The 27,365-nt window shown below is 50.0% G+C and overlaps 1 protein-coding gene across 4 annotated transcripts in view; it reads left to right on the top strand.

The window, feature by feature from the left end:
- maptb (microtubule-associated protein tau b) overlaps positions 1 to 27,365 on the top strand; it is a 300,500-nt gene that overhangs the window by 243,022 nt on the left and 30,113 nt on the right. For all 4 annotated transcript variants that reach the window (XM_072486888.1, XM_072486889.1, XM_072486891.1 and 1 more), the window contains one exon: positions 22,192 to 22,284. In XM_072486888.1, coding sequence (XP_072342989.1) covers positions 22,192 to 22,284 — 93 coding nt within the window. The remainder of the gene's footprint in view (positions 1 to 22,191; positions 22,285 to 27,365) is intronic.

The raw sequence follows: 27,365 nt of genomic DNA, 5'->3' as shown, positions 1-27,365 counted from the left end.
CTCCACCGATGGCATCATTATCACGTTTAGGAGCCTCCGCACATTGGTGTTTAGCTGCCTGCCCTTTACAAATCCCGTCTGGTCCTCGTGAATCACCCCCGGGACACAGTCCTTGATCCTCGTAGCCAGCACTTTTGCCAGCAACTTAGCATCCATGTTGAGGAGCGAGATCGGCCTGTACGACCCACATTGCAGTGGGTCCTTATCCCGCTTCAGGATCAAAGAGATCATCGCCTCCGACATTATCGGGGGCAGGGTCCCCCCCTCCCTTGCCTCATTGAAAGTCCTCACCAGCAACGGGGCTAACAGTCCGCATACTTCCTGTAAAACTCAACCGGGAACCCATCCAGTCCCGGGGCCTTCCCTGCCTGCATGCTCCCCAGTCCTTTAATCAGCTACTCCAACCCAATTGGCGCCCCCAAACCAGCCACCTCCTGCTCCTCCACCCTCAGGAACCTCAGTTGGTCCAAGAATCGTCGCATCCCCTCTTCCCCCGCTGGGGGCTGGGATCTGTACAGCTCCTCATAGAAGGTCTTGAATGCCCCATTTACTTTCACCGCACTCCGCACCGTAGTTCCCCTTCCATCCTTGACTCCACCTATCTCCCTCGCTGCCATCCTCTTACGGAGCTGGTGTGCCAGCATCCGACTCGCCTTCTCCCCATACTCATACGTCGCCCCCTGTGCTTTCCTCCACTGTGCCTCTGCCTTCCCTGTGGTCAACAGGTCGAACTCCGTCTGGAGACTTTGCCTCTCCCTGAGTAGTCCCTCTTCAGGGGCCTCTGCATATCTCCTGTCCACTCTTAAAATCTCCCCCACTAACCTCTCCCTTTCCCTGCCCTCTCTCTTCTCCCTATGAGCCCTGATGGAGATTAACTCTCCACTAATCACCGCCTTCAGCGCCTCCCATACTACCCCCACCTGCACCGCCCCGTTGTCGTTGGCCTCCAAGTACCGTTCAATGCACCCCCGCACCCTCCTGCACACCACCTCATCTGCCAGCAGTCCCACATCCAACCGCCACAGCGGGTGTTGGTCCCTCTCCTCCCCCAACTCCAGTTCCACCCAGTGCGGGGCGTGGTCTGAAATGGCTATGGCCAAATACTCCGTTCCCTCCACTTTCGGGATCAGCGCCCTGCCCAGAACAAAAAAATCAATCCTGGAGTAGGCTTTGTGTACGTGGGAGAAAAAAGAAAATTCTCTGGCCAGGGGTCTGGCGCCCCAACATGCGCTTCATGAATCCAGCATTGTCCCAGTTCGGGGCGTATACATTCACCAATACCACCTCCGTCCCCTGCAACCTACCGCTCACCATCACGTATCGACCTCCATTGTCCGCTACTATGTTCTTGGCCTCAAACGACACCCGCTTCCCCACCAGTATTGCCACCCCTCTATTCTTCGCATCCAGCCCCGAATGGAATACCTGTCCTACCCATCCCTTTCTTAACCTGACCTGGTCTGCCACCTTCAGATGTGTCTCCTGTAGCATGACCACGTCTGCCTTCAGTCCTTTTAAGTGCGCGAACACTCGGGCCCTCTTAACCGGCCCATTTAGGCCCCTCACATTCCACGTGATCAGCCGGATTGGGGGGCTTCCCACCGCCCCCCCCCCCCCCCCCCTGCCGACTAGCCATCTCCTATTTTAGGCCAGTCCCGTGCCCGCGCCTCGCGCACCCTCCAGTCCCCCAGACGGGGAACCCCCGCCCCGAACACCTCTTCCGTTTTCAGTTCCCCCTCGGCCAATGCAGCAGCAACCCTATATCCCCCCCCCCACCCCCCGCTAGATCCGGCTCTAGCTCTTTTGCTCCCCCCATAATACTTCCGTAAGTCAGCTGACTCCTGCTGACCCCGGCTTCCCCCGCCTTCTCATTGACCCTCCCCCCCCGGTGTGGAAATCCCTCCACCTTGCGCTCCTCCATCCCCCCCCCCCTCCGCCCTTCCCTAACGCGGGAAAAAGCCCACGCTTTCCTGAGCCAGCCCCGCCCCCTGTGGCGCAGCTCCTGTTGCGGCCTTATACCAATTCCCCCATCCCCGGGTCTCTCCTCCCTCCAGCACCGCGCCCACATTCCCCACAGTCTCCCCATCAAATCTCTCCTCCCATCCCCATCCATCATCCCACCGTGAAACATTCTTTAAACATATTTACAACCCTGTATACAATCAACATCTCCCCCACAACCGGCCCCCTCCACCCCTTCAGGGAGACCCAGAATCCGGAGATTCTTCCTCCTCGACCTGTTCTCCAGGTCCTCGAATCTTGCGGCCCACCTCTTGTGCAGCGCCTCGTGCGCCTCCACCTTCACAGCCAGGCCCAAGATCACGTCCTCGTTCTTGTTGGTTTTGTCCCTCACCTCCCGGAGCTCTATCTCCTGGGCCTTCTGGGTCTCCTTCAGGCCCTCGATCGCTGTCAGCATTGGCGCCAGCACCTCCTTTTTAAGCTCCTCCATGCAGCGCCTGAGAAACTCCTGCTGGTCCAGCCCCCATGCTGCTCGATCTCCGCCCTCTGCCATCTTGTTTTTTCCACCTTGTTTCTGCCGCTGCTCCAAAGCCACTTTTTCCCCCGCTCCACTTCTGATCCCCTCCATACACGACGGAAGGGGGACCTTGCTCTCACCTTCCCATACGGGAATCGGTCGAAAAATTTCCATTGGGACTCCTCCGGAGAGTCCAAAAGTCCGTTCTAGCGGGAGCCGCCGAAATGTGCGGCTTAGCTCCACATCGCCGCAACCGGAAGTTCCATCGTACTCATCGCTGTCTGCAGAGGTGGAGATAGTTGACAGTTTCAAATACCTAGATGTGCACATCACCAACAATCTGTCCTGGTCCACCAACGTCAAGGCTACCACCAAGAAAGCACAACAGCGCCTATACTTCCTCAGGAAACTAAGGAAATTCGGCATGTCCACATTGACTCTTACCAACTTTTACAGATGCACCATAGAAAGCATCCTATCGGGCTGCATCACAGCCTGGTATGGTAACTGCTCGGCCCAAGACCGTAGGAAACTACAGAGAGTCGTGAACATAGCCCAGTCCATCACGCAAAACCGCCTGCCATCCATTGACTCCATCTACACCTCCCGCTGCCTGGGGAAAGCGGGCAGCATAATCAAAGACCCCTCCCACCCGGCTTACTCACTCTTCCAACTTCTTCCATCGGGCAGGAGATACAGAAGTCTGAGAACACGCACGGACAGACTCAAAAACAGCTTCTTCCCCACTGTTACCAGACTCCTCTTATGGACTGAACTGATCTCTTCACACATCTTCTCTACTATCTACACTCCATATGCTCACTCGTTGCCTGTGCCTATGTATTTATATTGTGTATTTATGTATTTCCTATGTTTTTTTCATATATGGAACGATCTGTCTGGACTGTACGCAGAACAATATTTTTCACTGTATCTCGGTACATGTGACAATGAAACAAACCTAATCCAATTCTGCCGTTCTCGCTCATCTCTTTCTTCCATTGCCCCTCTTGTTCTCCCTTCCCCCCCTTACTTATTGATTGCTAGTCACGAACAGATCTTGGCACAGGCTGGTGATTAGCCTCCATGCATTGTGGAAGCCTTCCTCTGAACCTCCGATGACACATTTTATCTTCTCCAATTTGAGAAACTCTGCTAGATCGGACAGCCAATCTGCAGCCTTGGGTGGCACTGCCAATTGCCAGCTGAGCAGGAGTCTTCGGTAGGTAGGCGATCATGGAAGCAAAGGTTCGGACATCTGCCCCTCTTCCCATAAAGAGCTCTGGCTGTTCTGATACCCCAAAGACTGCCACTGGTGGGCATGGCTCCACCCTCAGCCTTGGACATGGCCTCAAAATAGATCGTCCAGTACCCGACAAGCCTAGGGCAAGACCAGAAGATGTGGGTGTGGTTGCCCGGCCCTCCCTGGCACTGTTCTCATTTGTCCTCCACCTCTGCTCATTTGTGTTCTGGTTAGGTGTGCCCTGTGCACCACCTTTAGCTGCATTACGCTCAGCCCTGCACATGAGGAGGTGGAGTTCGCCTTGTGCAATGTTTCGATCTGGAGTCTTCCCCTATCTCCATGCCCAGTTCTTCCTCCTATTTCTCCCATGTCTCGTCAAGGGGTGTGCGTACCTCCTCTAATATCCGTCCGTATATGTCCGCGCAGATGCCGTTCCCTAGTTCACCCGCGGTCAGAAGTCTGTCCAATAGTGAACGTTCTGGCTTCTGGGGGAACGTCATTGTCTCTTTCCAAAGGAAGTTTCTGATTTGGTTGTATCTTAGCTTGTTCCCATTTGGGAGTTGGAGCTTGTCTGTGAGTTGGCCCAGGGTCACTTCTCCGACCGGTCAGTGTCCCTTCATCCTGAAGGAGGCATCCATCGTCGCGGGGATGAATTTGTGGTTTTTACAGATGGGGGCCATGGTGGTCAAACTGAAGTGGTGCCGCAGTTGGTTCCACGCCCTCAGTGTGACCACTATCACTGTAATTTTTGAGTAGCTGGCTCTGGCCAGTGCTCTGAGGGACGACCCTTACAGGAACTCTCTTCCATCTTCACCCATTCCACCTTCTGTTCCTTGACCCATCCTCGTACCCTTTCTGCAGTGGCAGCCCAGTGGTATAATTGAAGGTTCAGGAGGGCCAAGCCTCCCCTGTATCTCCTACTTTGCAGCATATTTTTCCTGATCCTCAGGTTCTCCCCCCCCCCCCCCTTTCCACACACACACACACTCACAAGTGACATGAAGAGTTTACCTATTTTGGTGAAGAAGGCCTTGGGGATGAAGATCGGGGGGGGATCTGAACATGAAAAGGAACCTGGGCAGTCCACTGAAACCATAGGATTCCTACAGTGCAAAAGGAGGCCATTTGGCCCATCGAGTCTGCACCGACCCTCTGAAAGAGCACCCTACCCAGGCCCACAGCCCTGCTCTATCCCTGTAACACCATAATCAGCACACCTTTGGACACCAAGGGAAAATTTTAACATGACCAATCCACCTGACCTGCAGATCTTTGGACTGTAGGAGGAAACCGGTGGACCCAGAGGAAACAAACGCAGACAAGGGGAGAACATGCAACCTCCACCCGAGGCCGGAATTGAACCTGGGTCTCTGGCCCAGACTCATTCGGTTCTATTTATGGATCCGTATCCAGTCGTGGGCTATTTGGATTCCCAGGTATCAGAATTTAGTCTCGGCCAGGTTGAACGGTAACTTCTCCAGCTCTGATTCCCCCCACTGTGGGTTCACGGGGAGGATTTCACTCTTGCTCAGGTTCCTGAGAATCCTCCGAACATCCTTAGTACTTCCATTATTCCTCCCATACTGGCCAGGGGGTTCGAGATGCAGAGAAGCAGGTCATAAACGTAGAGTGGGACTCTATACTCCGTTTGAATGCCTCTCCAACCCTTCGCTGATCTAAGAGCGATTACCAGTGGCTTGATTGCTGGAGCAAATAGTGGGGATAGTGGGCATTCCTGCCTCCTGCCTCTGTGCAGCCAGAAGTATCCCGAGCTGGTGGTGTTTGTCCGTACGCTCGCCATGGGAGTGTTTGCAGTAGTTTCACCAACGAGGTGGACCCTGGCCCGATTCCAAACCATTCCAGTACCTGTGTGAGGTACCTCCATTCGACCCTGTCGAAGGTCTTCTCTGCATCTCAGGAGATGATGACTTCTGGTGTTTCCTCCCCGGGTGGGGTCATAATCACGTTCGGCAACTGCCTCCGTCACAAAACTCTCCAGTCACCTTGCCAGGGCCTTCGCCAGGACTTTGGCATCAGTTTTCCTGCGACTGCTCAACACATCCCCGCCACCGAAAGTCTTGTTTCGCTTATTGAAGAAATCTGGTTTGGAACACTTGTACCCCCAGCTTCTCATCAAACTTTCTTCAACCAGTGAAAAGACTAAAGTTACAGAAACTCCCCATTCGTATAAATCTGCTTAGCCGTACTCTCCTCCTGGCATCCCAGTCTGCAATAAAACCATTATCCTGGCCATTTCCCCTTCGTACAGCCTCATCCCTACTCCTGGAAGTCCAATGACTGCAAACCTGGATGGATATGGCGGCAAACCCTTTAACCATCCACCACCAGATCTGACTAGACTACAGAAAACATGATCAGGTTCTGCTCTTGCCTGCTAAAACTGCTCACCATTTCAAGATCAGCCTCATTACAAAGACAATCTCAGCTTCTTCTCACTACAGCAGATTAAACCCCTCTCCCCTATCCCCTCCACCCTCACGTCCACCTGACAAGGTCCCTCATGGCAGACTGGTAGAAAAGGTGAAGTCGCACAGGATCAGGGGTGAGCTGGCAAGATGGATACAGAACTGGCTAGGTCATAGAAGGCAGAGAGTAGCAATGGAAGGATGCTTTTCTGATTGGAGGGCTGTGACCAGTGGTGTTCCACAGGGATCAGTGCTGGGACCTTTGCTGTTTGTAGTATATATAAATGATTTGGAGGAAAATGTAACTGGTCTGATTAGTAAGTTTGCAGACGACACAAAGGTTGATGGAATTGCGGATAGCGATGAGGACTGTCAGAGTATACAGCAGGATTTAGATCGTTTGGAGACTTGAGCGGAGAGATGGCAGATGGAGTTTAATCCGGACAAATGTGAGGTAATGCATTTGGAAGGTCGACTACAGGTAGGGAATATATGGTGAATGGTAGAACCCTCAAGAGTATTGACAGTCAGAGAGATCTAGGTGTACAGGTCCACAGGTCACTGAAAGGGGCAACACAGGTTGAGAAGGTAGTCAAGAAGGCATACGGCATGCTTGCCTTCATTGGCCGGGGCATTGAGTATAAAAATTGGCAAGTCATGTTGCAGCTGTATAGAACCTTAGTTAGGCCACACTTGGAGTATAGTGTTCAATTCTGGTCGCCACACTACCAGAAGGATGTGGAGGCTTTAGAGAGGGTGCAGAAGAGATTTACCAGGATGTTGCCTGGTATGCAGGGCATTAGCTATGAGGAGCGGTTGAATAAACTCGGTTTGTTCTCACTGGAACGACGGAGATTGAAGGGCGACCTGATAGAGATCTACAAAATTATGAGGGGCATAGACAGAGTGGATAGTCAGAGGCTTTTCCCCAGGGTAGAGGGGTCAATTACTAGGGGGCATAGGTTTAAGGTGAGAGGGGCAAGGTTTAGAGTAGATGTACGAGGCAAGTTTTTTACGCAGAGGGTAGTGGGTGCCTGGAACTCACTACCGGAGGAGGCGGTGGAAGCAGGGACGATAGTGACATTTAAGGGGCATCTTGACAAATACATGAATAGGATGGGAATAGAGGGATACGGACCCCGGAGGTGTAGAAGATTTTAGTTTAGACAGGCAGCAGGCTTGGAGGGCCGAAGGGCCTGTTCCTGTGCTGTACTTTTCTTTGTTCTCTGTTCTTTGTTCCAACAACAAGTGTGAGGTTCGAGCTCATGGACTTCTAGATTAAAACCACTAAGATTGAAGCTGCGTCTGCCACTTCTCTCCATTTCACTAACCAACCTGACCAAACCTCCTCTAAAATTACCCTCTGCAACAGTCCTAATTCACATCTTGCTTTGTTTCTCTCACAACTCTTCTTGTGCCCTCCAAGCTGATCTTTGTTATCTTCCTGATACCTAGTGAAAAAAGGAATAAAACAGAGTCAGTCTTTCTTTGTTCCTCCGATCCAGAACAATGGGCAGCAAGACTCCACCACCAGCCCTGCTCCATCACAAGCTCTTTCACTCCAGCCCAGGTGAATTCCCGCTCTTGAAGTTCCCCCTGAAATGTACTTTGTCGGGCCTTCTTTAGGCTCCCTGTCATCTTCTTCCATTTGGTGTTGTCTTTTCCACTGTCCCGCTGGTGGGGGAAATGTCCGGGAAGTGATGTGTTCTGTCAGTCTCAGTCGTCTCTCTGTCACAGTGTCCCAAGGTGCCTCTGCCCAGTTCTCTGTAACACTTCATCATTGGCGATGTTGTCCCTCCATCTGATGCCCAGGATCTTACGTAGGCAACACTGGTGAAAGACGTCCAACTTATGTGACACCTTTACTGTTCTCTTCCATGCTCACTGGTGTAGATTGTGGTTGGTATCACTTTGGACATGTACAGTTGCAGCTTCATGGCTGAGTTGACGGTGTTGGATACCCAGCTTGTATGCAGTTACTGGAAGACTGGTGTTGCTTTGCTGGTCCTTGTGTGGATGTTGATCTTACATCGTCCTCCCTGGAGATGTTGCTTCCGAGGTAGGGGAGGTGGTCGACGCCTTCGATGTTGTGTTGCCCGGTGATGGGAGGGTCTCTTTGCCATCCAGTCTTGGTTTTCTCGCAGCTGATGTATAAACCAATCTTGGCACCGCTACCCTCGAGACTGGAGGTCATGTCTTGGAGCAAGTGCAGTAGGTAATGTCATCTGTGAAACCAAGGTCTGTCAATTGGTGGTGTTGCTGTGGGAGACCAACATCTGTAACCAGCCGTCTTCATTATATAATCAATAACCAAGCAGAAAAGGAATGGGAAGAATCCGTGGTATCTGTGCTGCTCTTGATGCAGCTGGAGTCATGGTATAAGACTTTGAAGATGTTAACACCCCATTCCGTGATGTACCAGAATTACTGGTGAAATCAATAAAGTCGTTAACAAATGGCTTCTAATACTCTAGTCTTAGCTCTATGATGCTATGATGTTCCTGAGCATAATGATCCTCTCCTAGTGTGATCATCTTCCCCACAAACCTGTCTATTCTTCTGCTTTCACTCTGTTGAGGAACGCTGTGCTGGAGACGTCACCAGATACTGACAGCAGTATTATGCTCCTCCAGTTGTTGCAGTCACTGAAGTTCATCTTATTTGGCTTGACGATTACCCCTTGCCTCCAATCATCTTGGGCATTCTCCGCAGTCCAGATGTTGTTGACCAGCTCTGGGAGCTCTGTTGTGACAGTGTTCTTGCCAGGCTTCAATGGCTCTGCTGGTAATTTGGCGATCTTAGATGCCTTGTTGTACTTCAAGCTCTTGATGGCTCTTTGGACCTCTGACCTGGCAATTTCTCCCAGGTTGACATTCAGCTGTTAAAGTGTGACATTGTCATCAAACTCGAACATGGAGTTGGGGTTTGGGTTGGTTCCAAAGTCACTGCCGTGCACGTTTATGCACCAACAAAGGTGCGCACAGTAAGAAGTCTTACAACAGCGCGATGTCTGTTCATCCGTTGTCGCTGCGTCTGCATGGTCTCGCCAATGTACCACGCTTCGGGACATCCTTTCCTGCAGCATATGAGGTAGGCAACGTTGGCCGAGTCGCACGAGTATGTACAGAGGGGGACACAGAGGAGGAGAAAGATGAATTCTACCACCAATTGCAGGACACATTGGATGAGGCAACCAGCTATGATATCAAGCTTTGATCAGTGACCTCAATGCTAAGCTGGTGGCAACGGGTGAGGATTGAACAGTATTGGACCCATGGGTCAGCAAGTGTGGTGAACAGAAACATCTATCAGCCTTCTGCAACAGCAACAGGCTGTTGGAAATTGGAAATACCTTCTTCAGAAAAGGACATCCAAAATAAGACACGGGGGTCTCCAGATGGGAGCACCCTGAATGAAATTGGCTCTTTCAGCATCAACAGCAGATGGACAACATCCCTTTAAGATGCCTGGAAGATTCGTGGTGCTGATATTGAATCAGATCTTGTGTTCGGAAAGATCCACCAAAGCATGAAAAAAAGAGAGCAGCACAGTGGTGCAATGGTTAGCACTGCTGCCTCACGGCGCCGAAGCCCCGGGTTCGATCCCGGCTCTGGGTCACTGTCCGTGTGGAGTTTGCACATTCTCCCCGTGTTTGCGTGGGTTTCACCCCGCGACCCAAAGATGTGCAGGGTAGGTGGATTGGCCACGCTAAATTGCCCCTTAATTGGAAAAAAATTAATTTGGTACTCTAAATTTATTTTTAAAAAGCTGGAAAAAAGCAACAATAAAAAAGTCACAACAGCCATTTGCAACCAAGAAAAGGAGGAACAAGGATATGCCTCCAAATAGCCCACACTGTAACAATTCTGTGATTCTGGTTGGCCCTCTCCACAGATTCAAAATACTACTGAAGTAAGGTAACATCGAGAAACAGCGGGAAATCTGCAGAAGTGGACATAAGGAGAGTGCAGAGGTCACCATCAGATAGGGCAGAGGAACCAACAAAGATCGATGGATTACGGACCCAAAGGGCAAGTTGATTGATGAAAGAAAGCTGGCAAAGAGCAGGAGGGCCCAGGAAAAGAGCATTGGGCAAATATTAGAAGACAGCAAAGTAGCACAGTGGTTAGCACAGTTGCTTCACAGTTCCAAGGTCCCAGGTTCGATTCCTGGCTTGGGTCACTGTCTGTGCGGAGTCTGCACGTGCTCCCCGTGTCTGCGTGGTTTTCCTCCGGGTGCTCCGGTTTCCTCCCATAGTCCAAAGATGTGCAGGTTAGGTGCATTGGCCATGGCAAATTGCTCTTAGTGTCCAAAAGGTTTAAATGGGTTTACTGGGTTACGGGGATAGGGTGGAGAAATGGGCTTGAGTAGGGTGCTCTTTCCAAGGGCCGATGCAGACTCGCTGGGCCAAATGGCCTCCTTCTGCACTGTAAATTCTATGATTCTACAATGGAAAGTACAGAAGACCTGATGAGGCCATGAAGAAGATCCGCAAGAGAGACCAATGAGGAGACGTTGAGTTAAAAAGCAGTAACCAATAGAATAACTCCAAAACACTGTACAGGATTGAACAGGATGTGGCTGGTGCAAGAAGCAACACTGCTGAAACAATCAAGGGCAAAATTGCAGAATACCATTAACAGATAAGAAACAGGAGGTGGATGGAACAGTCTTTACTTCGAATAGATTTATTCACAGAGTGAAAGAACAGTTTGATTACCATGTTGGATAACCATTTGTCATTCCATCATGGTTTATTACTTTATCGGGGATTTTCGGCAGCACGGCAGCATAGTGGTTAGCACAATTGCTTCACAGCTCCAGGGTCCCAGGTTTGATTCCCGGCTTGGGTCACTGTCTGTGCGGAGTCTGCACGTTCTCCCCGTGTGTGCGTGGGTTTCCTCCCACAGTCCAAAGATGTGCAGGTTAGGTCGATTGGCCATGCTAAATTGCCCTTAGTGTTGGGTGGGGTTACTGGGTTATGGGGATAGGATGGAAGTGTGGGCTTGGGTAGGGTGCTCTTTCCAAGAGCTGGTGCAGACTCGATGGGCCGAATGGCCTCCTTCTGCACTGTAAATTCTATGTAAATTCGATGTAAATTTCCAATCCTATGGCTCTCTCTTTTGGAATACTCAAAATCTGAGGTGGGCAGCACAGTGGCACAGTGGTTAGCGCTGCTCCCTCACAGTGCCGAGGACCCAGGTTCGATCCTGGACCCGGGTCACTGTCCATGTGAGTTTGCACATTCTCCCCGTGTCTGTGTGTGTCTCACACCCACAACCCAAAGATGTGCAGAGTAGGTGGATTGGCGACGCTAAATTGCCCCTTAATTGGAAAAATGTTTTCAAAAAATCTCCTGAGGTGAAATCTACCTCAGACGGTCTTACAGATGTCTTAGATTATCCACATTTTTCCAAGATGTTAGCCTTAATGAAAGCCCTATCTTTGCAGATAAAGCTTTGAAATGTGCGCAAAACGCGGAACTGAAAATGATCTTCTACAGCAGGAAGACTAGCACACAGCACAGGAAGTAACTTGGAATTTCTTCCATGAACCAATTGATAGGAATAATACTCTCCAACCATCAGAAGTGATTTATTTGCTTGAAGCACCCATGTGAAGTTTGTTGTCAGCGTGTGCTTTGGTTGATCTGTTAAGATCTTACGCAGCATTTCCACAATAACCTTTGATGTAGCACTTTATCAAATGCAGAAAGTAAGGAGGGGTAACATATTGGCATGGATAGAAGGTTGGCTCACTAACATAGACAGAGAGTTGGCATGAATGGGTCTTTTTCTGATTGGCAGGATATAGAACATAGAACATCGAACATTACAGCGCAGTACAGGCCCTTTGGCCCTCGATGTTGCGCCGACCTGTGAAACCACTCTAAAGCCCATCTACACTATTCCCTTATCATCCGTATGTCTATCCAATGACCATTTGAATGCCCTTAGTGTTGGCGAGTCCACTACTGTTGCAGGCAGGGCATTCCACGCCCTTACTACTCTCTGAGTAAAGACCCCTCTGACATCTGTCCTATATCTATCTCCCCTCAATTTAAAGCTATGTCCAATTTTCTGATGACACAAAGATAGGTAGGAAAGTAAATTGTGAAGAGGACATAAGGAGGCTACAAAGGGACATAGCTAGGTTAAATGCATGGGCAAAAATCTGTCAAATGGAATTTATTGTGGGAAAAATGTGAAATAGTCCATTTTGGCAGGAAGAATAAAAAAGAAGCTTATTATCTAAATGGAGAGGCATTGCAGAGCTGAGATGCAGAGGGATCTGGATGTCCTACTATATGATCACAAAAGGCTAGTATACAGGTGCAGCATGTAATTAGGAAAGCTAATAGAATGTTATAATTTATTGTGAGGGGAATTTAATATAAAAGCATCCAGATTATACATCAGTTGTCCGGGGCATTGGCAAGACCACATCTGGAGTACTGTGTACAATATTAATCTCTTTATTTAAGGAAGGGTGTAAATGCATTGGAAGCAGTTCAGAGAAGATTTACGAGACTAATACCTGGAATAGGTGAGTTGTCTAATGAGGAAAGGTTGGCGAGGTTAGTCTTGTATCCGCGGGAGTTTAGAAGAGTAAGAGTTGACTTGATTGAGACCTTAAAGGTCCTGAGGGGTATTGGCAGGATGGATGTGGAGAGGATGTTTCCTCTTGTCAGAGAATCTAGAACTAGGGGTCACTGGTTAAAAGCGGTTGTTCATTTAAGATTGAGATGAGGCAAATTCTTTCACCCAGAGGGTGAATCTCTGGAACTCTCTTTCTCAAAAGGCAGTGGGAGCAGAATCATTGAATAGATTTAAAGACAGAGTGAGATAGATTCTTGGTAAATAAGGGGGTAAAAGATTATCAGAAATTGGGAGGAATAAGAACATAAGAACTAGGAGCAGGAGTAGGCCATCTGGCCCCTCGAGTCTGCTCCGCCATTCAATGAGATCATGGCTGATCTTTTGTGGACTCAGCTCCACTTTCCGGCCCGAACACCATAACCCTTAATCCCTTTATTCTTCACAAACTTTCTATCTTTATATTAAAAACATTTAATGCAGGAGCCTCAACTGCTTCACTGGGCAAGGAATTCCATAGATTCACAACTCTTTGGGTGAAGAGGTTCCTCCTAAACTCAGTCCTAAATCTACTTCCCCTTATTTTGAGGCTATGCCCCCTAGTTCTGCTTTCACCCGCCAGTGGAAACAACCTGCCCACATCTATCCTATCTATTCCCTTCATAATTTTATATGTTTCTATAAGATTCCCCCTCATCCTTCTAAATTCCAACGAGTACAGTCCCAGTCTACTCAACCTCGCCTCGTAATCCAACCTCTTCAGCTCTGGGATTGACCTAGTGAATCTACTCTGCACACCGTCCAGCGCCAGTATGTCCTTTCTCAGGTAAGGAGACCAAAACTGAACACAATATTCCAGGTGTGGCCTCACTAACACCTTATACAATTGCAGCATAACCTCACTAATCTTAAACTCCATCCCTCTAGCAATGAAGGACAAAACTCCATTTGCCTTCTTAATCACCTGTTGCGCCTGTAAACCAACTTTTTGTGACTCATGCACTAGCACACCCAGGTCTCTGCACAGCAGCATGTTTTAATATTTTATCATTCAAATAATAATCCCTTTTGCTATTATTCCTCCCAAAATGGATAACCTCACATCTGTCAACATTGTATTCCATCTGCCAGACCCTAGCCCATTCACTTAACCTATGCAAACCCCTCTGCAGACTTCCAGTATCCTCTGCACTTTTTGTTTTACCACTCATCTTAGTGTCGTCTGCAAATTTGGACACATTGCCCTAGGTCCCCAACTCCAAATCACCGATGTAAATTGTGAACAATTGTGGGCCCAACACTGATCCCTGAGGGATACCACTAGCTACTGATTGCCAACCAGAGAAACACCCATTAATCCCCACTCTTTGCTTTCTATTAATTAACCAATCCTCTATCCATGCTACTACTTTACCCTAAATGCCATGCATCTTTATCTTATGCAGCAACCTTTTGTGTGGCAACTTGTCAAAGGCTTTCTGGAAATCCAGATATACCACATCCATTGGCTCCCCGTTATCTACCGCACTGGTAATGTCCTCAAATAATTCCACTAAATTAATTAGGTATGACCTGCCCTTTATGAACCCATGCTGCGTCTGCACAATGGGACAATTTCCATCCAGATGCCTCACTATTTCTTCCTTGATAATAGATTCCAGCATCTTCCCTACTACCGAAGTTAAGCTCACTGTCCTATAATAACCCGCTTTCTGCCTACCTCCTTTTTTAAACAGTGGTGTCACGTTTGCTAATTTCCAATACGCCGGAGCCACCCCAGAGTCTGTTACTAACTTTTGGTTGGCTCTTAATTTGGCTCTATTTAATCACGTTTGCTCAAGATTCGCCAGGTATCTCTCGACACCGCCACAAGGCTCAGAACCGAATACTGATCAATGACTCGATACACCAGTCAGTAAGTTCAAAAGCAATGCTCATTTATTTACACACAGTCAAATCTACTCATGCATAAACTCTACAAACTAAACTACCACTATTTCTAAGGCCTATACTTAGCTTCGGGCGCCCACTCAGTCAGAGGAACAATGGCCGTTGCTCGGTTCTGAGGCTGCTGGGTTGAGCTGTTTACAGGGTAGCAACTAGGAGCGTCTATCTCGTAGAGTGCGTTGACTTGGAACTTACTTGGTCTGCTGTAGCTGCTAGGCTGGTCTCTCTCTTCGGTGAGAGCCAAAGCCAAAGGAGGAAGATTCTCCCTTGGGGGATACCTCTTATACTGCAAAGGGCTTCACGCTCTTTTGGGCGGGCCTTGAACTTGGCCTCAACTAATTGGGTCTTTCCCAATCATCGGTATCGATTTTCCTCCAATAGCGGGGTGGTTCCCTGATCACTGGGCGTGTCCTGGTGACTGTCAGTCTGCTTTGTCTTAGCTTCTTCTGGCGCCAGAAGTCTGTCCTAACATTGTGTATCTAAATGTTTCCCTTTTGTCCCCGGAGATGGCACATTAGTATGTAAATCGTTTGGTAGTTTCTGTCCTGTCTGAGCGTTTAAGGTTCTAATCAACAGACAGAGCTTGTACCTGCTTGTTTCTGAGCATTGTCCAATTTTCCCTGCAGTCTGTGCAAGTGTCCATTTTGTAATTGGGGTGTGGTCATCCCAGATGGCTACACTCCCTCCTTGTGATCCTCAACGCGAAGCGTGAAGGATCACATTACCATGGCGTCTTCATCCTCTGATCCCCGGGGCACCCATGCTTAGGCTCTACACTGTCCTATCCTATGCAACAGAATTTTACCTAAACCGTTTAAAATACATTCATTACCAAAAAATTCTACGGGGCGCTATGACATTAGTTCATGCATTACAGAAAAATTAAAAAACTGGAACCTCTAACTATTCTCAATAAACTATCCCCATTTAAACAATCCAAAAATACAAACAATCCAAAATTAATTTTTACATCTTAAACTACAAAATAGCAGCACACAAATTTCTCTGGCCTGGCAGTCAGACACAGAGGTTTACATCTCTTTATTCCAGAGAATACATTAAACAAAATGGATGCTCTTTAATCCGTCCCAATGAGTTGGGGGGGTCTGGTGAAATCTGAAAATGGGGGACCTTAATCTGTAAACCGGGTTGCGAGAGCGATATGCTCTCCTTCGCCATTTCCTGACTCTAAACGTTTGCACGACACTGCAAAGTATCGCCAGCACTAAGAGTGCTTCGACTACATATGAGAGTGAGTACCAGGTGATAAACTTATCACACCAGGTCGGGGTATTGCTAGCTGTCGCTGAGCTAGTTATCTCGGGGTTCCGTGTATTGCAGGGGTGAGAGTCATTTACAGTTTGTGTGGTAGGGGTCAGGGTGGTAGCGTCCGCGCGCAACTGAAAGGATCCCGCTAAGATCCATGTCAACACGAAGGCTGTCTTCATCTTTGTCGGTTCTCTTCTTTGTCTTCCTCTGGGGTTCCTGGGTTTCTGGAGTTCTGTGAACACAAGCATAATTTCTGTTATTATCTTGCTTAAGATCTCGTATGTCTGTCTGTCTGTCCTTTACTGCCAATTTCCCTTTATAATTGGTCACCATCTGTGACTGCTGTCGGTGGAAAATGGAGGGGGAGTTGTGGAAGCCTTGTGGAAGGCACGTCCACGTGTATTGTTGCCCTTGGAATATAAAGGCGAACTTGTACTGGCACGCTTTAGCCAATGGAATGGACCAACAGCCGTTACTGATGTCCAAAACCGAAAACATTTTTGACTGGAGTCCCTGTTTGAGCATGGTCTCGGGACTCGTGGCTACGGTGGGGGCTGCTGCTGGGGTTGCTTTGTTCAGTTCCCGGCAATGGTCAGTCGCCATGATCCATCCGGTTCCCTGACGGGCCAAATCGGTGCGTTATTTGTGGAGGCTACTGATCTGAGTACGCCTTGATCCAACAAACTCTCTATTACTTTGGACATTTTTCCCTCTGCTTCCTGGGAAAATCCGTACTGCTTCTGGGGTTTAGGGTCGGGACCTGTAACATTCACAAAGCCAGTCAAACTGCCACAGTCGTGCTTGTGCTGTGCAAATGCTGCTTTATGTTCCTGCAGGACTGCCTTAACCTGTTTGTCTGCACTAATGGCTCAAGGGTTGACCCAGAAGTCTCCTACTGAGCTAATCCTATTTACGTATTCTCCTACTGTGAGCGTGGCGGGGGCTCGTGCTGACTTTGCCATTTTCCATACACACTTGTTCACTGGGTCGAAAGAAAGGTTATGGGAGCTCATGAAGTCAATCCCAAGGATATGTTCTGCTGTCTGGGGCAGATCAACTAAAACTACGAGGTGCTTGGTTGCGATGTTCCCTATCTGTATTGCTACAGAGGCTGTGATGTGTCCCTGTTGTAAATGGCCTGTAAAACCGCTGACTGTAATGGTATCTGTTATGGGCCACGTGTCTCGCTGGAACATCGTGGAGGAATTGAGTGTGGTGCGGGACCCTCCTGTGTCCCAAAGAAATTCCACGGCTTGTCCCCAAACTTTGCCTGCTACTACCGGTCTACCGGACTTGTCCCAAAGGGTGTCGCAGACCCAAGTTGGGGAGCCCGAACACCGTCAGTCGGTGCCGTTCATGTCTGAACTCTCTGAACGGGCGCTAACGCTATGGATCGGCTTTGCCCTATTTTTGTTTAGGGTGCCTGTCTGTTGGTTTCTCTGCTGCTTCTGGGGCGCGTTGCACTCTCCTGCAAAGCGTCCTAGCTGTGCATAATTATAACATTCCTGAGCTTTGGGCTGGGGTTGGCTGTTCCTGCCCTCATTTACCCATGTGGGGTTCTGGTGTGCCTTAACTGGGTTCATTTCTGCCTGCTCTTCATCAGGTGTGATAAATGCGGTTTTGCCTGCAATTGATTGCTCCCAAGCGCGGGACAATCTCTTCAAATTCCATTTTTCATTGTGGGCCTCATCTGAGGGGTCATAATTTGCGCAAGCTTTTCGTCCTGCTTCTGTGGCGTGGGAGACTAGAATTCGGGTCCATTTGGCCATATTATCTGGGGACAAATGGGCACGGGCTAACTCTCCAAAAACTGCGGTAAAGTGAATCCACAAACGTCCAGCAAACGCTGTGGGGTGCTCCGTCTTCTTTTGCCTACACTTATTTAGGCCTTCTACTGGGTCTCCTCTGTTAAAACCGATCGCATCAAGGATCGCTGTGTGCATCTCTTGGAGTGTGCCTCCTCCCACATTCTGTGGGTCGGGAAGGGCTGCTACAACTGAAGGGTCGAGGCTTAAAACTATGAGCTTCACTTGCTCCTTTTTGTCCAGGCCGTACATGGTCGCCTGTTGTTTGACTTTCGTGAAAAATTGGTGGGGGTCTGAAGTGTGAAGGAACGGTTTAATTTTTCCACACGCGTCCCGTAATTGGGTCACGGTTAATGGGGTTGTGTAAAGAAAATCTGCATCCCCTTCTCCTGCGGCCCTGCGGTGTGTGGTCACAGGATTCCTGGGGGGGGGTGTTCTGCCTGTTCGGTTGGGGGTTGGGGTGATTTCCTTTTTGGGGTTTTTCCTGCGTCCATGTTCCATGTACGTATCTATGGGCAGCCTCGTTCAATTCCTGCCAATCGGGGCCGTTTTCTTGATCTAATTGAGGTCCGAATGTACTCTGAAAGCCATTTTGCACGGACAGCAGAGATTACAATTCTGCAATTTGCTTCCGGCACTTTGCATGGTCTACTGAGCTCTGCCTTTGTTCTGTTGTGGAAGTATGGAGTGCTCGTAGGGCTGCTTTTAAATCATTGCACTGTTTCTGCAATTTCGCAATTTGCTGTTCTGTTTCTTGTCTTACCAAGACCGCACATTGTGTGTCCTGGTCGGCCTATTCGTATTGTGTCTGAAAGCTGTTCAAATGCACAAGACAAGACTGATGTGCCCGCTTGGCATCATCCACCTCTCTGTCCCTTGCTGCTAACTGCTCTTTCAGATCTCGATTCTCTTTCTCTACCTCACTCACGTCTACCTCACTGGTTCTGTCTCTCTCTTCTATCTCTCTACGGAGCGTCCTAATGACCTCCTCTGTGCCTCGCAATTGTGCCAAACAGGACACGATTACCATCGGCTTACGAGCTTTCCCTAAGCTCTTCTTTTGGATCACTGACAGGTTCTCCCACCAAGTATGTCCTATACTCCCAGGTCCTGTTTCCTCATTATCACAGAATTCACTCCAAAGGTGCCATCCTTTCCCTTTGAGATATTTCCTGATCTCTTCTTCCCAAACGGGACACTGTCCTACTCTACTGGTGGTCGCTGTGACCTCAAATTCCTGGGGGTTCATAAGGCGTTCCATTGCCTTCATTGCCATTCTCTCTACTAGGATCTCTAACGAATTTGGAACAGGGGGTGGTAAAGCGGTGATGTAAACACGGGTACGGCTTACGCTAATTTCCGGCCTACAAAACTCCCGGCAGTTTTTCGCAACAAAATCTCTCAGGTTTACCTTATATCCCTGTTAGTGTGCATGCATTAACACACTTCCGAATCTCAGAGGCTTGATCAGTACTGTTTTGACGCTTGTGGTTTTTCTTTCTGTTCCCAATTGGATTCTTAATTCAAATTTTGGGTTCTCTCGGAGTGGTTAGGCCACTTCTAAATCGAGTCCCGCCAGAGACGCCAGTAAATATTGCTAACTTTTGGTTGGCTCTTAATTTCGCTCTATTTAATCACGTTTGCTCAAGAGTCGCCAGGTATCTTTCGACACCGCCACAAGGTTCAGAACCGAATACTGATCAATGACTCGATACACCTGTTAGTAAGTTCAAAAGCAATGCTCATTTATTTACACACAGTCAAATCTACTCATGCATAAACTCTACAAACTAAACTACCACTATTTCTGAGGCCTATACTTAGCTTTGGGTGCCCACTCAGTCAGAGGAACAATGGCCGTTGCTCGGTTCTGAGGCTGCTGAGTTGGGCTGTTTACAGGGTAGCAACTAGGAGCGTCTATCTCGTAGCGTGCGTTGACTTGGAGCTTACTTGGTCTGCTGTAGCTGCTAGGCTGGTCTCTCTCTTCGGTGAGAGCCAAAGCCAAAGGAGGAAGATTCTCCCTTGGGGGATACCTCTTATACTGCAAAGGGCTTCACGCTCTTTTGGGCGGGCCTTGAACTTGGCCTCAACTAATTGGGTCTTTCCCAATCATCGGTATCGATTTTCCTCCAATAGAGGGGGGTTCCCTGATCGCTGGGCGTGTCCTGGTGACTGTCAGTCTGCTTTGTCTTAGCTTCTTCTGGCGCCGGGCAGTCTGTCCTAACATTGTGTATCTAAATGTTTCCCTTTTGTCCCCGGAGATGGCTCATTAGTATGTAAATCATTTGGTAGTTTCTGTCCTGTCTGAGCGTTTAAGGTTCTAATCAACAGACAGAGCTTGCACCTGCTTGTTTCTTAGCATTGTCCAATTTTCCCTGCAGTCTTTGCAAGTGTTCATTTTGTAATCGGGACGTGGCCATCCCAGATGGCTACAAGTCTAGTCAATTTCGGTAAATTATCACTAGGGCATTTGCAATTTCCCTAGCTATCTCTTTTAGCACTCTGTGATGCATTCCATCAGGACCAGGAGACTTGTCTACCTTTAGCCCTATTAGCTTGCCCATCACTACCTCCTTAGTGATAACAATCATCTCAATGTCCTCTCCTGTCATAGCCTCATTTCTATCAGTCACTGGCATGTTATTTGTGTCTTCCACTGTGAAGACCAACCCAAAAAGCCTGTTCAGTTCCTCAGCCATTTCTTCATCTGCCATTATTAAATCTCTCTTCTCATCCTCTAAAGGACCAATATTTACCTTAGCCACTCTTTTTGTTTTATATATTTGTAGAAACTTTTACTATCTGTTTTTATATTCTGAGCAAGTTTACTCTCATAATCTATCTTACTCTTCTTAATAGCTTTTTTAGTAGCTTTCTGTTGCCCCCTTAAGATTTCCCAGTCCTTTAGTCTCCCACTAATCTTTGCCACTTTGTATGCTTTTTCCTTCAATTTGATACTCTCCCTTATTTCCTTAGATATCCACGGTCGATTTCCCCTCTTTCTACCGTCCTTCCTTTTTGTTGGTATAAACCTTTGCTGAGCACTGTGAAAAATCGCTTGGAAGGTTCTCCACTGTTCCTCAACTGTTTCACCATAAAGTCTTTGCTCCCAGTCTACCTTAGCTAGTTCTTCTCTCTTCCCATTGTAATCTCCTTTGTTTAAGCACAAAATACTATTGTTTGATTTTACCTTCTCACCCTCCATCTGTATTTTAAATTCCACCATATTGTGATCTCCTCTTCCTAGAGGATCCCTATCTATCTATGAGATCATTAATCAATCCTTTCTCATTACACAGGACCAGATCTAAGACCGCTTGTTCCCTCGTAGGTTCCATTACATACTGTTCTAGGAAACTATCGCGGATACATTCTATAAACTCCTCCTCAAGGCTGCCTTGACCGACCTGATTAAACCAATCGACATGTAGATTAAAATCCCCCATGATAACTGCTGTACCATTTCTACATGCATCAGTTATTTCTTTGTTTATTGCCTGCCCCACCATAATGTTACTATTTGGTGGCCTATAGACTACTCCAATCAGTGACTTTTTCGCCTTACTATTCCTGATTTCCACCCAAATGGATTCAACCTTATCCTCCATAGCACCGATGGCATCCCTTACTGTTGCCCGGATGTCATCCTTAAATAACAGAGCTACACCACCTCCCTTACCATCCACTCTGTTCTTCCGAATAGTTTGATATCCTTGGATATTTAACTCCCAGTCGTGACCATCCTTGAACCATGTTTCAGTAATGACCACTCAATCATAGTCATTCACAATGATTTGCGCCATCAACTCATTTACCTTATTCCGAATACTACGAGCATTCAGGTAAAGTACACTTATATTGGAATGTGGGGTTAAGGTTACAGTTAGATAAACCATTATCTTATTGAATGACAGAGCAGGTTTGAGGGGCTGCTCCTAATTTGAATGTTTGTGTCCCAGTTATTTAATGGTTGATGCTCAAGCCAGTAGGATCCATATGGATTTGTGGATGGATTTGTTTATTGTCACATGTACCAAGGTACAGTGAAAAGTATTTTTCTGCGAGCAGCTCAAACAGATCATTTAGTACACGAAAAGAAAATAAGATAAAAAGAAAATACATACACAATGTACACAATGTAAATACATAGACACCGGCATCGGGTGAAGCATACAGGGGTGTAGTATTAATCAGGGCAGTCCATAAGTGGGTGGTTTAGGAGTCTGGTAACAGCGAGAAAGAAGCTGTTTTTGAATCTGTTCGTGCTTTTGAGACTTTTTGAGGCCCTACTTTGAGAATTCACTGGGTGTATACACATCACCTCCATTGGTCTGGTAATAAAATTCACATTTGGTCGTAACATAGGCTCACCCATGAGACTGAGCTCCTTGTGATTATTCTCACTCGTTCTCTGAACAAATTGCTGCAGGTACAAATCGTACACAAGAAAGAAGATTATAGCACTGTGCAGTCCAAGTGTGGGTCCAAAGACAAGATCAGACATGTTCCAGGAGGTGGCAATGTAAGTATAAGCAATAGAACTAATGAATTGTCAGTAACATTGGTCTGAGAAACCCAGCATCTGAGATTCCCTTGGCGATGTGTCTCAGTGTAAGATTCCCCAACATGTTCCAGTGTGAGATTCTCCCCTGTGTCTCAGTGTAAGATTCTCCCCATGTTCCAGTGTGAGATCTCACACCCCCCCCCCCACCCCCACCCCCACACCCCCCGTGTCCCAGTGTGAGATTTCTCCCCCGTGTCCCAGTGTGAGATTTCCCAACTTTTTCCAGTGTGAGATCCACACCCCGGGCGTTCCAGTGTGGGATTCCTGTGCCACAGTGTGAGATCCCCCCTCCCGTGTCCCAATGTGAGATTTACCGCCCTCCCACTGTGTCCCACTGCGAGAGTTCCCCCCACCCCCCACTTTGTCACATTGTGAGAGTATCCTACCCCCTCCCGGTGTTCCAGTGTGAGATTACGCGACCCCCAGGTTCCAGTGTGTGATTTATCCCCCCCCCACTGCCGTGTTTCAGAGTGAGATACCCCCCCATGTCCCAGTGTGAGATTCCACCTTCCCATGTCCCAGTGTGAGATTCCACCCCCGTGTCCCAGTGTGAGATTCCACCCCCGTGTCCCAGTGTGAGATTCCACCCCCTCATGTCCCAGTGTGAGATTCCACCCCAGTGTCCCAATGTGAGATACACCCCTGTGTCCCAGTATGAGATACCCCCACCCCGTGTCCCAGTGTGAGATTCCACCCCAGTGTCCCAGTGTGAGATACCCCCACCCCCCGTGTCCCAGTGTAAGATTCCACCCCCCGTGTCCCAGTGTGAGATTCCACCCCCCCTCCCGTGTCCAAGTGTGAGATACCCCCACCCCCCGTGTCCCAGTGTGAGATTCCACCCCCGTGTCCCAGTGTGAGATACCCCCACCCCCCGTGTCCCAGTGTGAGATACACCCCCGTATCCCAGTGTGAGATTCCACCCCCGTGTCCCAGTGTGAGATTCCACCCCTGTGTCCCAGTGTGAGATTCCACCCCCGTGTCCCAGTGTGAGATTCCACCCCCGTGTCCCAGTGTGAGATTCCACCCCCGTGTCCCAGTGTGAGATTCCACCCCCCGTGTCCCAGTGTGAGATACCCCCACCCCCCGTGTCCCAGTGTGCGATACACCCCCGTACCCCAGTGTGAGATTTCCCCCGTGTCCCAGTGTGAGATTTTCCCCGTGTCCTAGTGTGAGATTTCCCCCGTGTCCCAGTGTGAGATTTTCCCCGTGTCCCAGTGTGAGATTTTCCCCGTGTCTCAGTGTGAGATTCCAACCCCGTGTCCCAGTGTGAGAGTCCCCCCCCCCCCGTGTCTCAGTGTGAGATTCCACCCCCGTGTCCCAGTGTGAGAGTCCCCCCCCCCCCGTGTCTCAGTGAGAGATTTCCCCATGTCCCAGCGTGAGATACACCGCCGTGTCCCAGAGTGAGATTCCACCGCTGTGTCCTAGTGTGTGATTTACCCAGTGTCCCAGTGTGAGATACATCCCCGGGATCCAGTGTGACATCCCCCCGTGGCCCAGTGTGAGATTACCCCCGTGTCCAAGTGTGAGATTTCCCCATGTCCCAGTGTGAGATACACCCCCGGGATCCAGTGTGACATCCCCCCGTGGCCCAGTGTGAGATTACCCCCGTGTCCAAGTGTGAGATTTCCCCATGTCCCAGTGTGAGATACACCCCCGGGATCCAGTGTGAGATTCCCCCGCGTCCCAGTGTGAGATTACCCCCCGTGTCTCAGTGTGAGATTTCCCCAGTGTGAGATTTCCCCCGTGTCCCAGTGTGAGATTTTCCCCATGTCCCAGTGTGATATGCACCCCCGTGTCCCAGTGTGAGGTTTCCCCCGTGTCCCAGTGTGAGATTTCCCCATGTCCCAGTGTGAGATACACCCCCCTGTCCCAGTGTGAGATTTTATCCCGTGTCCCAGTGTGAGATGCCCCCCGCCCCCATGTCCCAGTGTGAGATTCCCCCCTCCCCATGTCCCAATGTGAGATTCCCCCCTATCCCATGTCCCAGTGTGAGATTCCACCCCGTGTCCCAGTGTGAGATTTCCCCCGTGTCTCAGTGTGAGATTCCACCCCCCCCCGTGTCCCAGTGTGAGATCCCACCCCCTCCGTGTCCCAGTGTGAGATTTCCCCCGTGTTTCAGTGTGAGATTCCACCCCCCGTGTCCCAGTGTGAGATCCCACCCCCTCCGTGTCCCAGTGTGAGATTCTACCCCCGTGTCCCAGTGTGAGATTTCCCCCATGTCCCAGTGTGAGATTCTACCCCCGTGTCCCAGTGTGAGATTTCCCCCGTGTCCCAGTGTGAGATTCTACCTCCGTGTTCCAGTTGAGATTTCTCCCATGTCCCAGCGTGAGATGCCACCCCTTCTTTCAGTGTGAGATTCCCCCCTCCCCCATGTTCCAGTGTGAGATTTCCCCATGTCCCATTGAGAGACTCCCCCAGGCACCCCCCCCCCAACCCAGTGTGAGATTCCGCCCTGTCTCTCAGTGTGAGATTCCGCCCCTGTGGTGGATGCATTACTGCTACCATTCACCACTGTATTACATGACATTACATTGTACTATGTCGATGCCCTTGTGGGCTCCACCTATGGACCATTGTATTACATTACATTGCATTGTATCATGTTGGTGCCCTTGTGGGCTCCGCCACTGGCTCCGCCCCCTCGGGGAGGTATATAGAGCTGCTGCCCTGCAGGCGACTCTCAGTGCAGAGCAGTCGCAGGCAGGCACAGTTCTGGCTGATTAAAACCACTGTTCACTTCAGCTCTCTGTCTCGTGTGAATTGGTGGTCGCATCAATTTAATCAGCTACAACATCGCGATGGAAGCAGCCCTCAAACCTGACCGACTGGAACTCGACCCACAGGCCACAGAAGCTGAAGGGATTTTTTCGCACAGGCTCCGCTGTTTTGAAGCCTACCTCGCCGCCTCCTCCTCGCCCTCTGTCACCGAGGAACAGAAACTGAGCCTCCTCCACGCCCGGGTGACCACAGAATCTCCGTGCAGATCGAGGAAGCGACCACGTACGCAGACGCAGTCGCGATCCTGAAAAGGCAATACGTGAGGCCGGTGAACGAAGTGTTCGCGCTGCATCTCCTCACCACTCGCCGCCAACGCCCCGGGGAATCGCTGGAGGAATACCTACCCGACCTGAAAGTACTCGTGCAAAGCTGCAACTACAAGGCCGTCACGGCCTCCCAGCACATGGAACTCGCCATCCGGGACATCTACGTGGCTGGAGTCCGGTCCAACTACATCAGACAGCACCTGCTCGAAAAGGGCGCCCTCGACCTAGAAGAGACGGTAAAACTATCCACCTCCCTAGAAGTAGCTTTTCAGAGCCTCAATGCTTTCCCCTCCGACCACGCGACCCCCTCGTGGACACCCGACCAGGGGTGCCTCATGCCTGTGCCGCGCGGCTGCCCGCCCAACCCGGGGGGCTGCCCTGCTATTTCTGCGGCCAGCACCAGCACCCCAGGCAGCGTTGCCCGGCTCGGAACGCGACCTGTAGCGGCTGCGGCAAGAAAGGTCACTTTGCCAAAGTTTGCCTGGCCAGATCCAAAACCTCGAAATCACAGGCCCGACGTTCAGACTCACAGGCCCGCAGACCCCGCAGCGTGGCTGCATGCCTGCCGGCACCGCCCCCTCCGGACGCGTCATCTGCCTCGTGCTGTCCGTGGGGGCAACACCTTTGACTCTACCCAACACGTTCGACTCACGGGGGCCGCCATCCTGGCCGCCATCTCCCACACGGCCCGCCATGTGCAACTCATGGGCCATCTTGGCCGCCATCTTCATCGCCGCCCAACACATGCGACCGACGGGAGCGAACCTCACGATACAGGGCGCCGAGTACGCCAATTTTAAACTATATGTCCTCCCCGATCTCTGCGCTCCTCTCCTGTTGGGACTGGACATCCAGTGCAACCTCAGGAGCCTGACCCTGAAGTTCGGCGGACCCCTACCCTCTCTCACGTATGTAGCCTCGCGACCCTAAAGGTCGACCCTCCCTCGCTCTTCGCGAACCTCACCGCCAACTGTAAACCCGTCGCCACCAGGAGCAGGCGGTACAGTCTCCAGGACAGGACTTTTATCAAGTCCGAGGTCCAGCGGCTCTTGAGGGAGGGGATCATCGAGGCCAGTAATAGCCCCTGGAGAGCCCAGCTGGTGGTCGTCAGGACTGGGGAGAAGAGCCGGATGGTTGTAGATCACAGCCAAACCATAAACCGGTACACGCATCTTGATGCGTACCCCATTCCCCGGATAGCGGACATGGTGAATCAGATTGCACACTATCGGGTGTTCTCCATGGTAGATCTGAAGTGCGCATGCCACCAGCTCCCACTCCGCCTGGAGGATCGCCACTACATGGCCTTTGAGGCAGACGGCTGCCTCTTCCACTTCCTCCAGGCCCCCTTCGGCATCACCAACGGGGTCTCGGTCTTCCAAAGAACGATGGACCGAATGGTGGACCAGTACGGGCTGCAGCCCACATTTCCGTATTTGGACATCGTCACCATCTGCGGCCACGATCAGCAGGACCACGACGCCAACCTTCAGAAGTTTCTCCAGACCGCCCAAGCCCTCAACCTCACTTAAAACAAGGAGAAATGCGTTTTCCGCACAACCCAACTGGCCATCCTCGGCTATGTCATGGAAAACGGAGTCCTAGGGCCCGACCCCGAACACATGCGCCCCCTCCTGCAACTCCCCTCCCCCACTGTCCCAAGGCCCTGAAAAGATGCCTCGGGTTCTTTTCGTATTATGCCCAGTGGGTCCCCAACTATGCGGACAAAGCCCGCCCACTGATTAAAGCCACCATCTTCCCACTGGCAGCCGAGGCTCGCCAGGCCTTCAGCCACATCAAGGCAGATATTGCCAAAGCTGCGATGCGCGCGGTGGACGAGTCCATCCCCTTCCAAGTGGAGAGCGACGCGTCAGAGGTCGCCCTCGCCGCTACCCTTAATCAGGCAGGCAGGCCAGAAGCCTTTTTCTCCCATACCCTCAGCGCCGCACTTCTATCGACCAGATAAGGCCCACCTGGTAAAGGCATCCCGGCCCT

The sequence above is a fragment of the Scyliorhinus torazame genome, chromosome 21, assembly GCF_047496885.1.
Source record: "Scyliorhinus torazame isolate Kashiwa2021f chromosome 21, sScyTor2.1, whole genome shotgun sequence".
NCBI classification, from domain to species: domain Eukaryota; kingdom Metazoa; phylum Chordata; class Chondrichthyes; order Carcharhiniformes; family Scyliorhinidae; genus Scyliorhinus; species Scyliorhinus torazame.
Note: the sequence above shows the minus strand (reverse complement) of the source record. Positions and strands in the feature narration are given on the sequence as shown.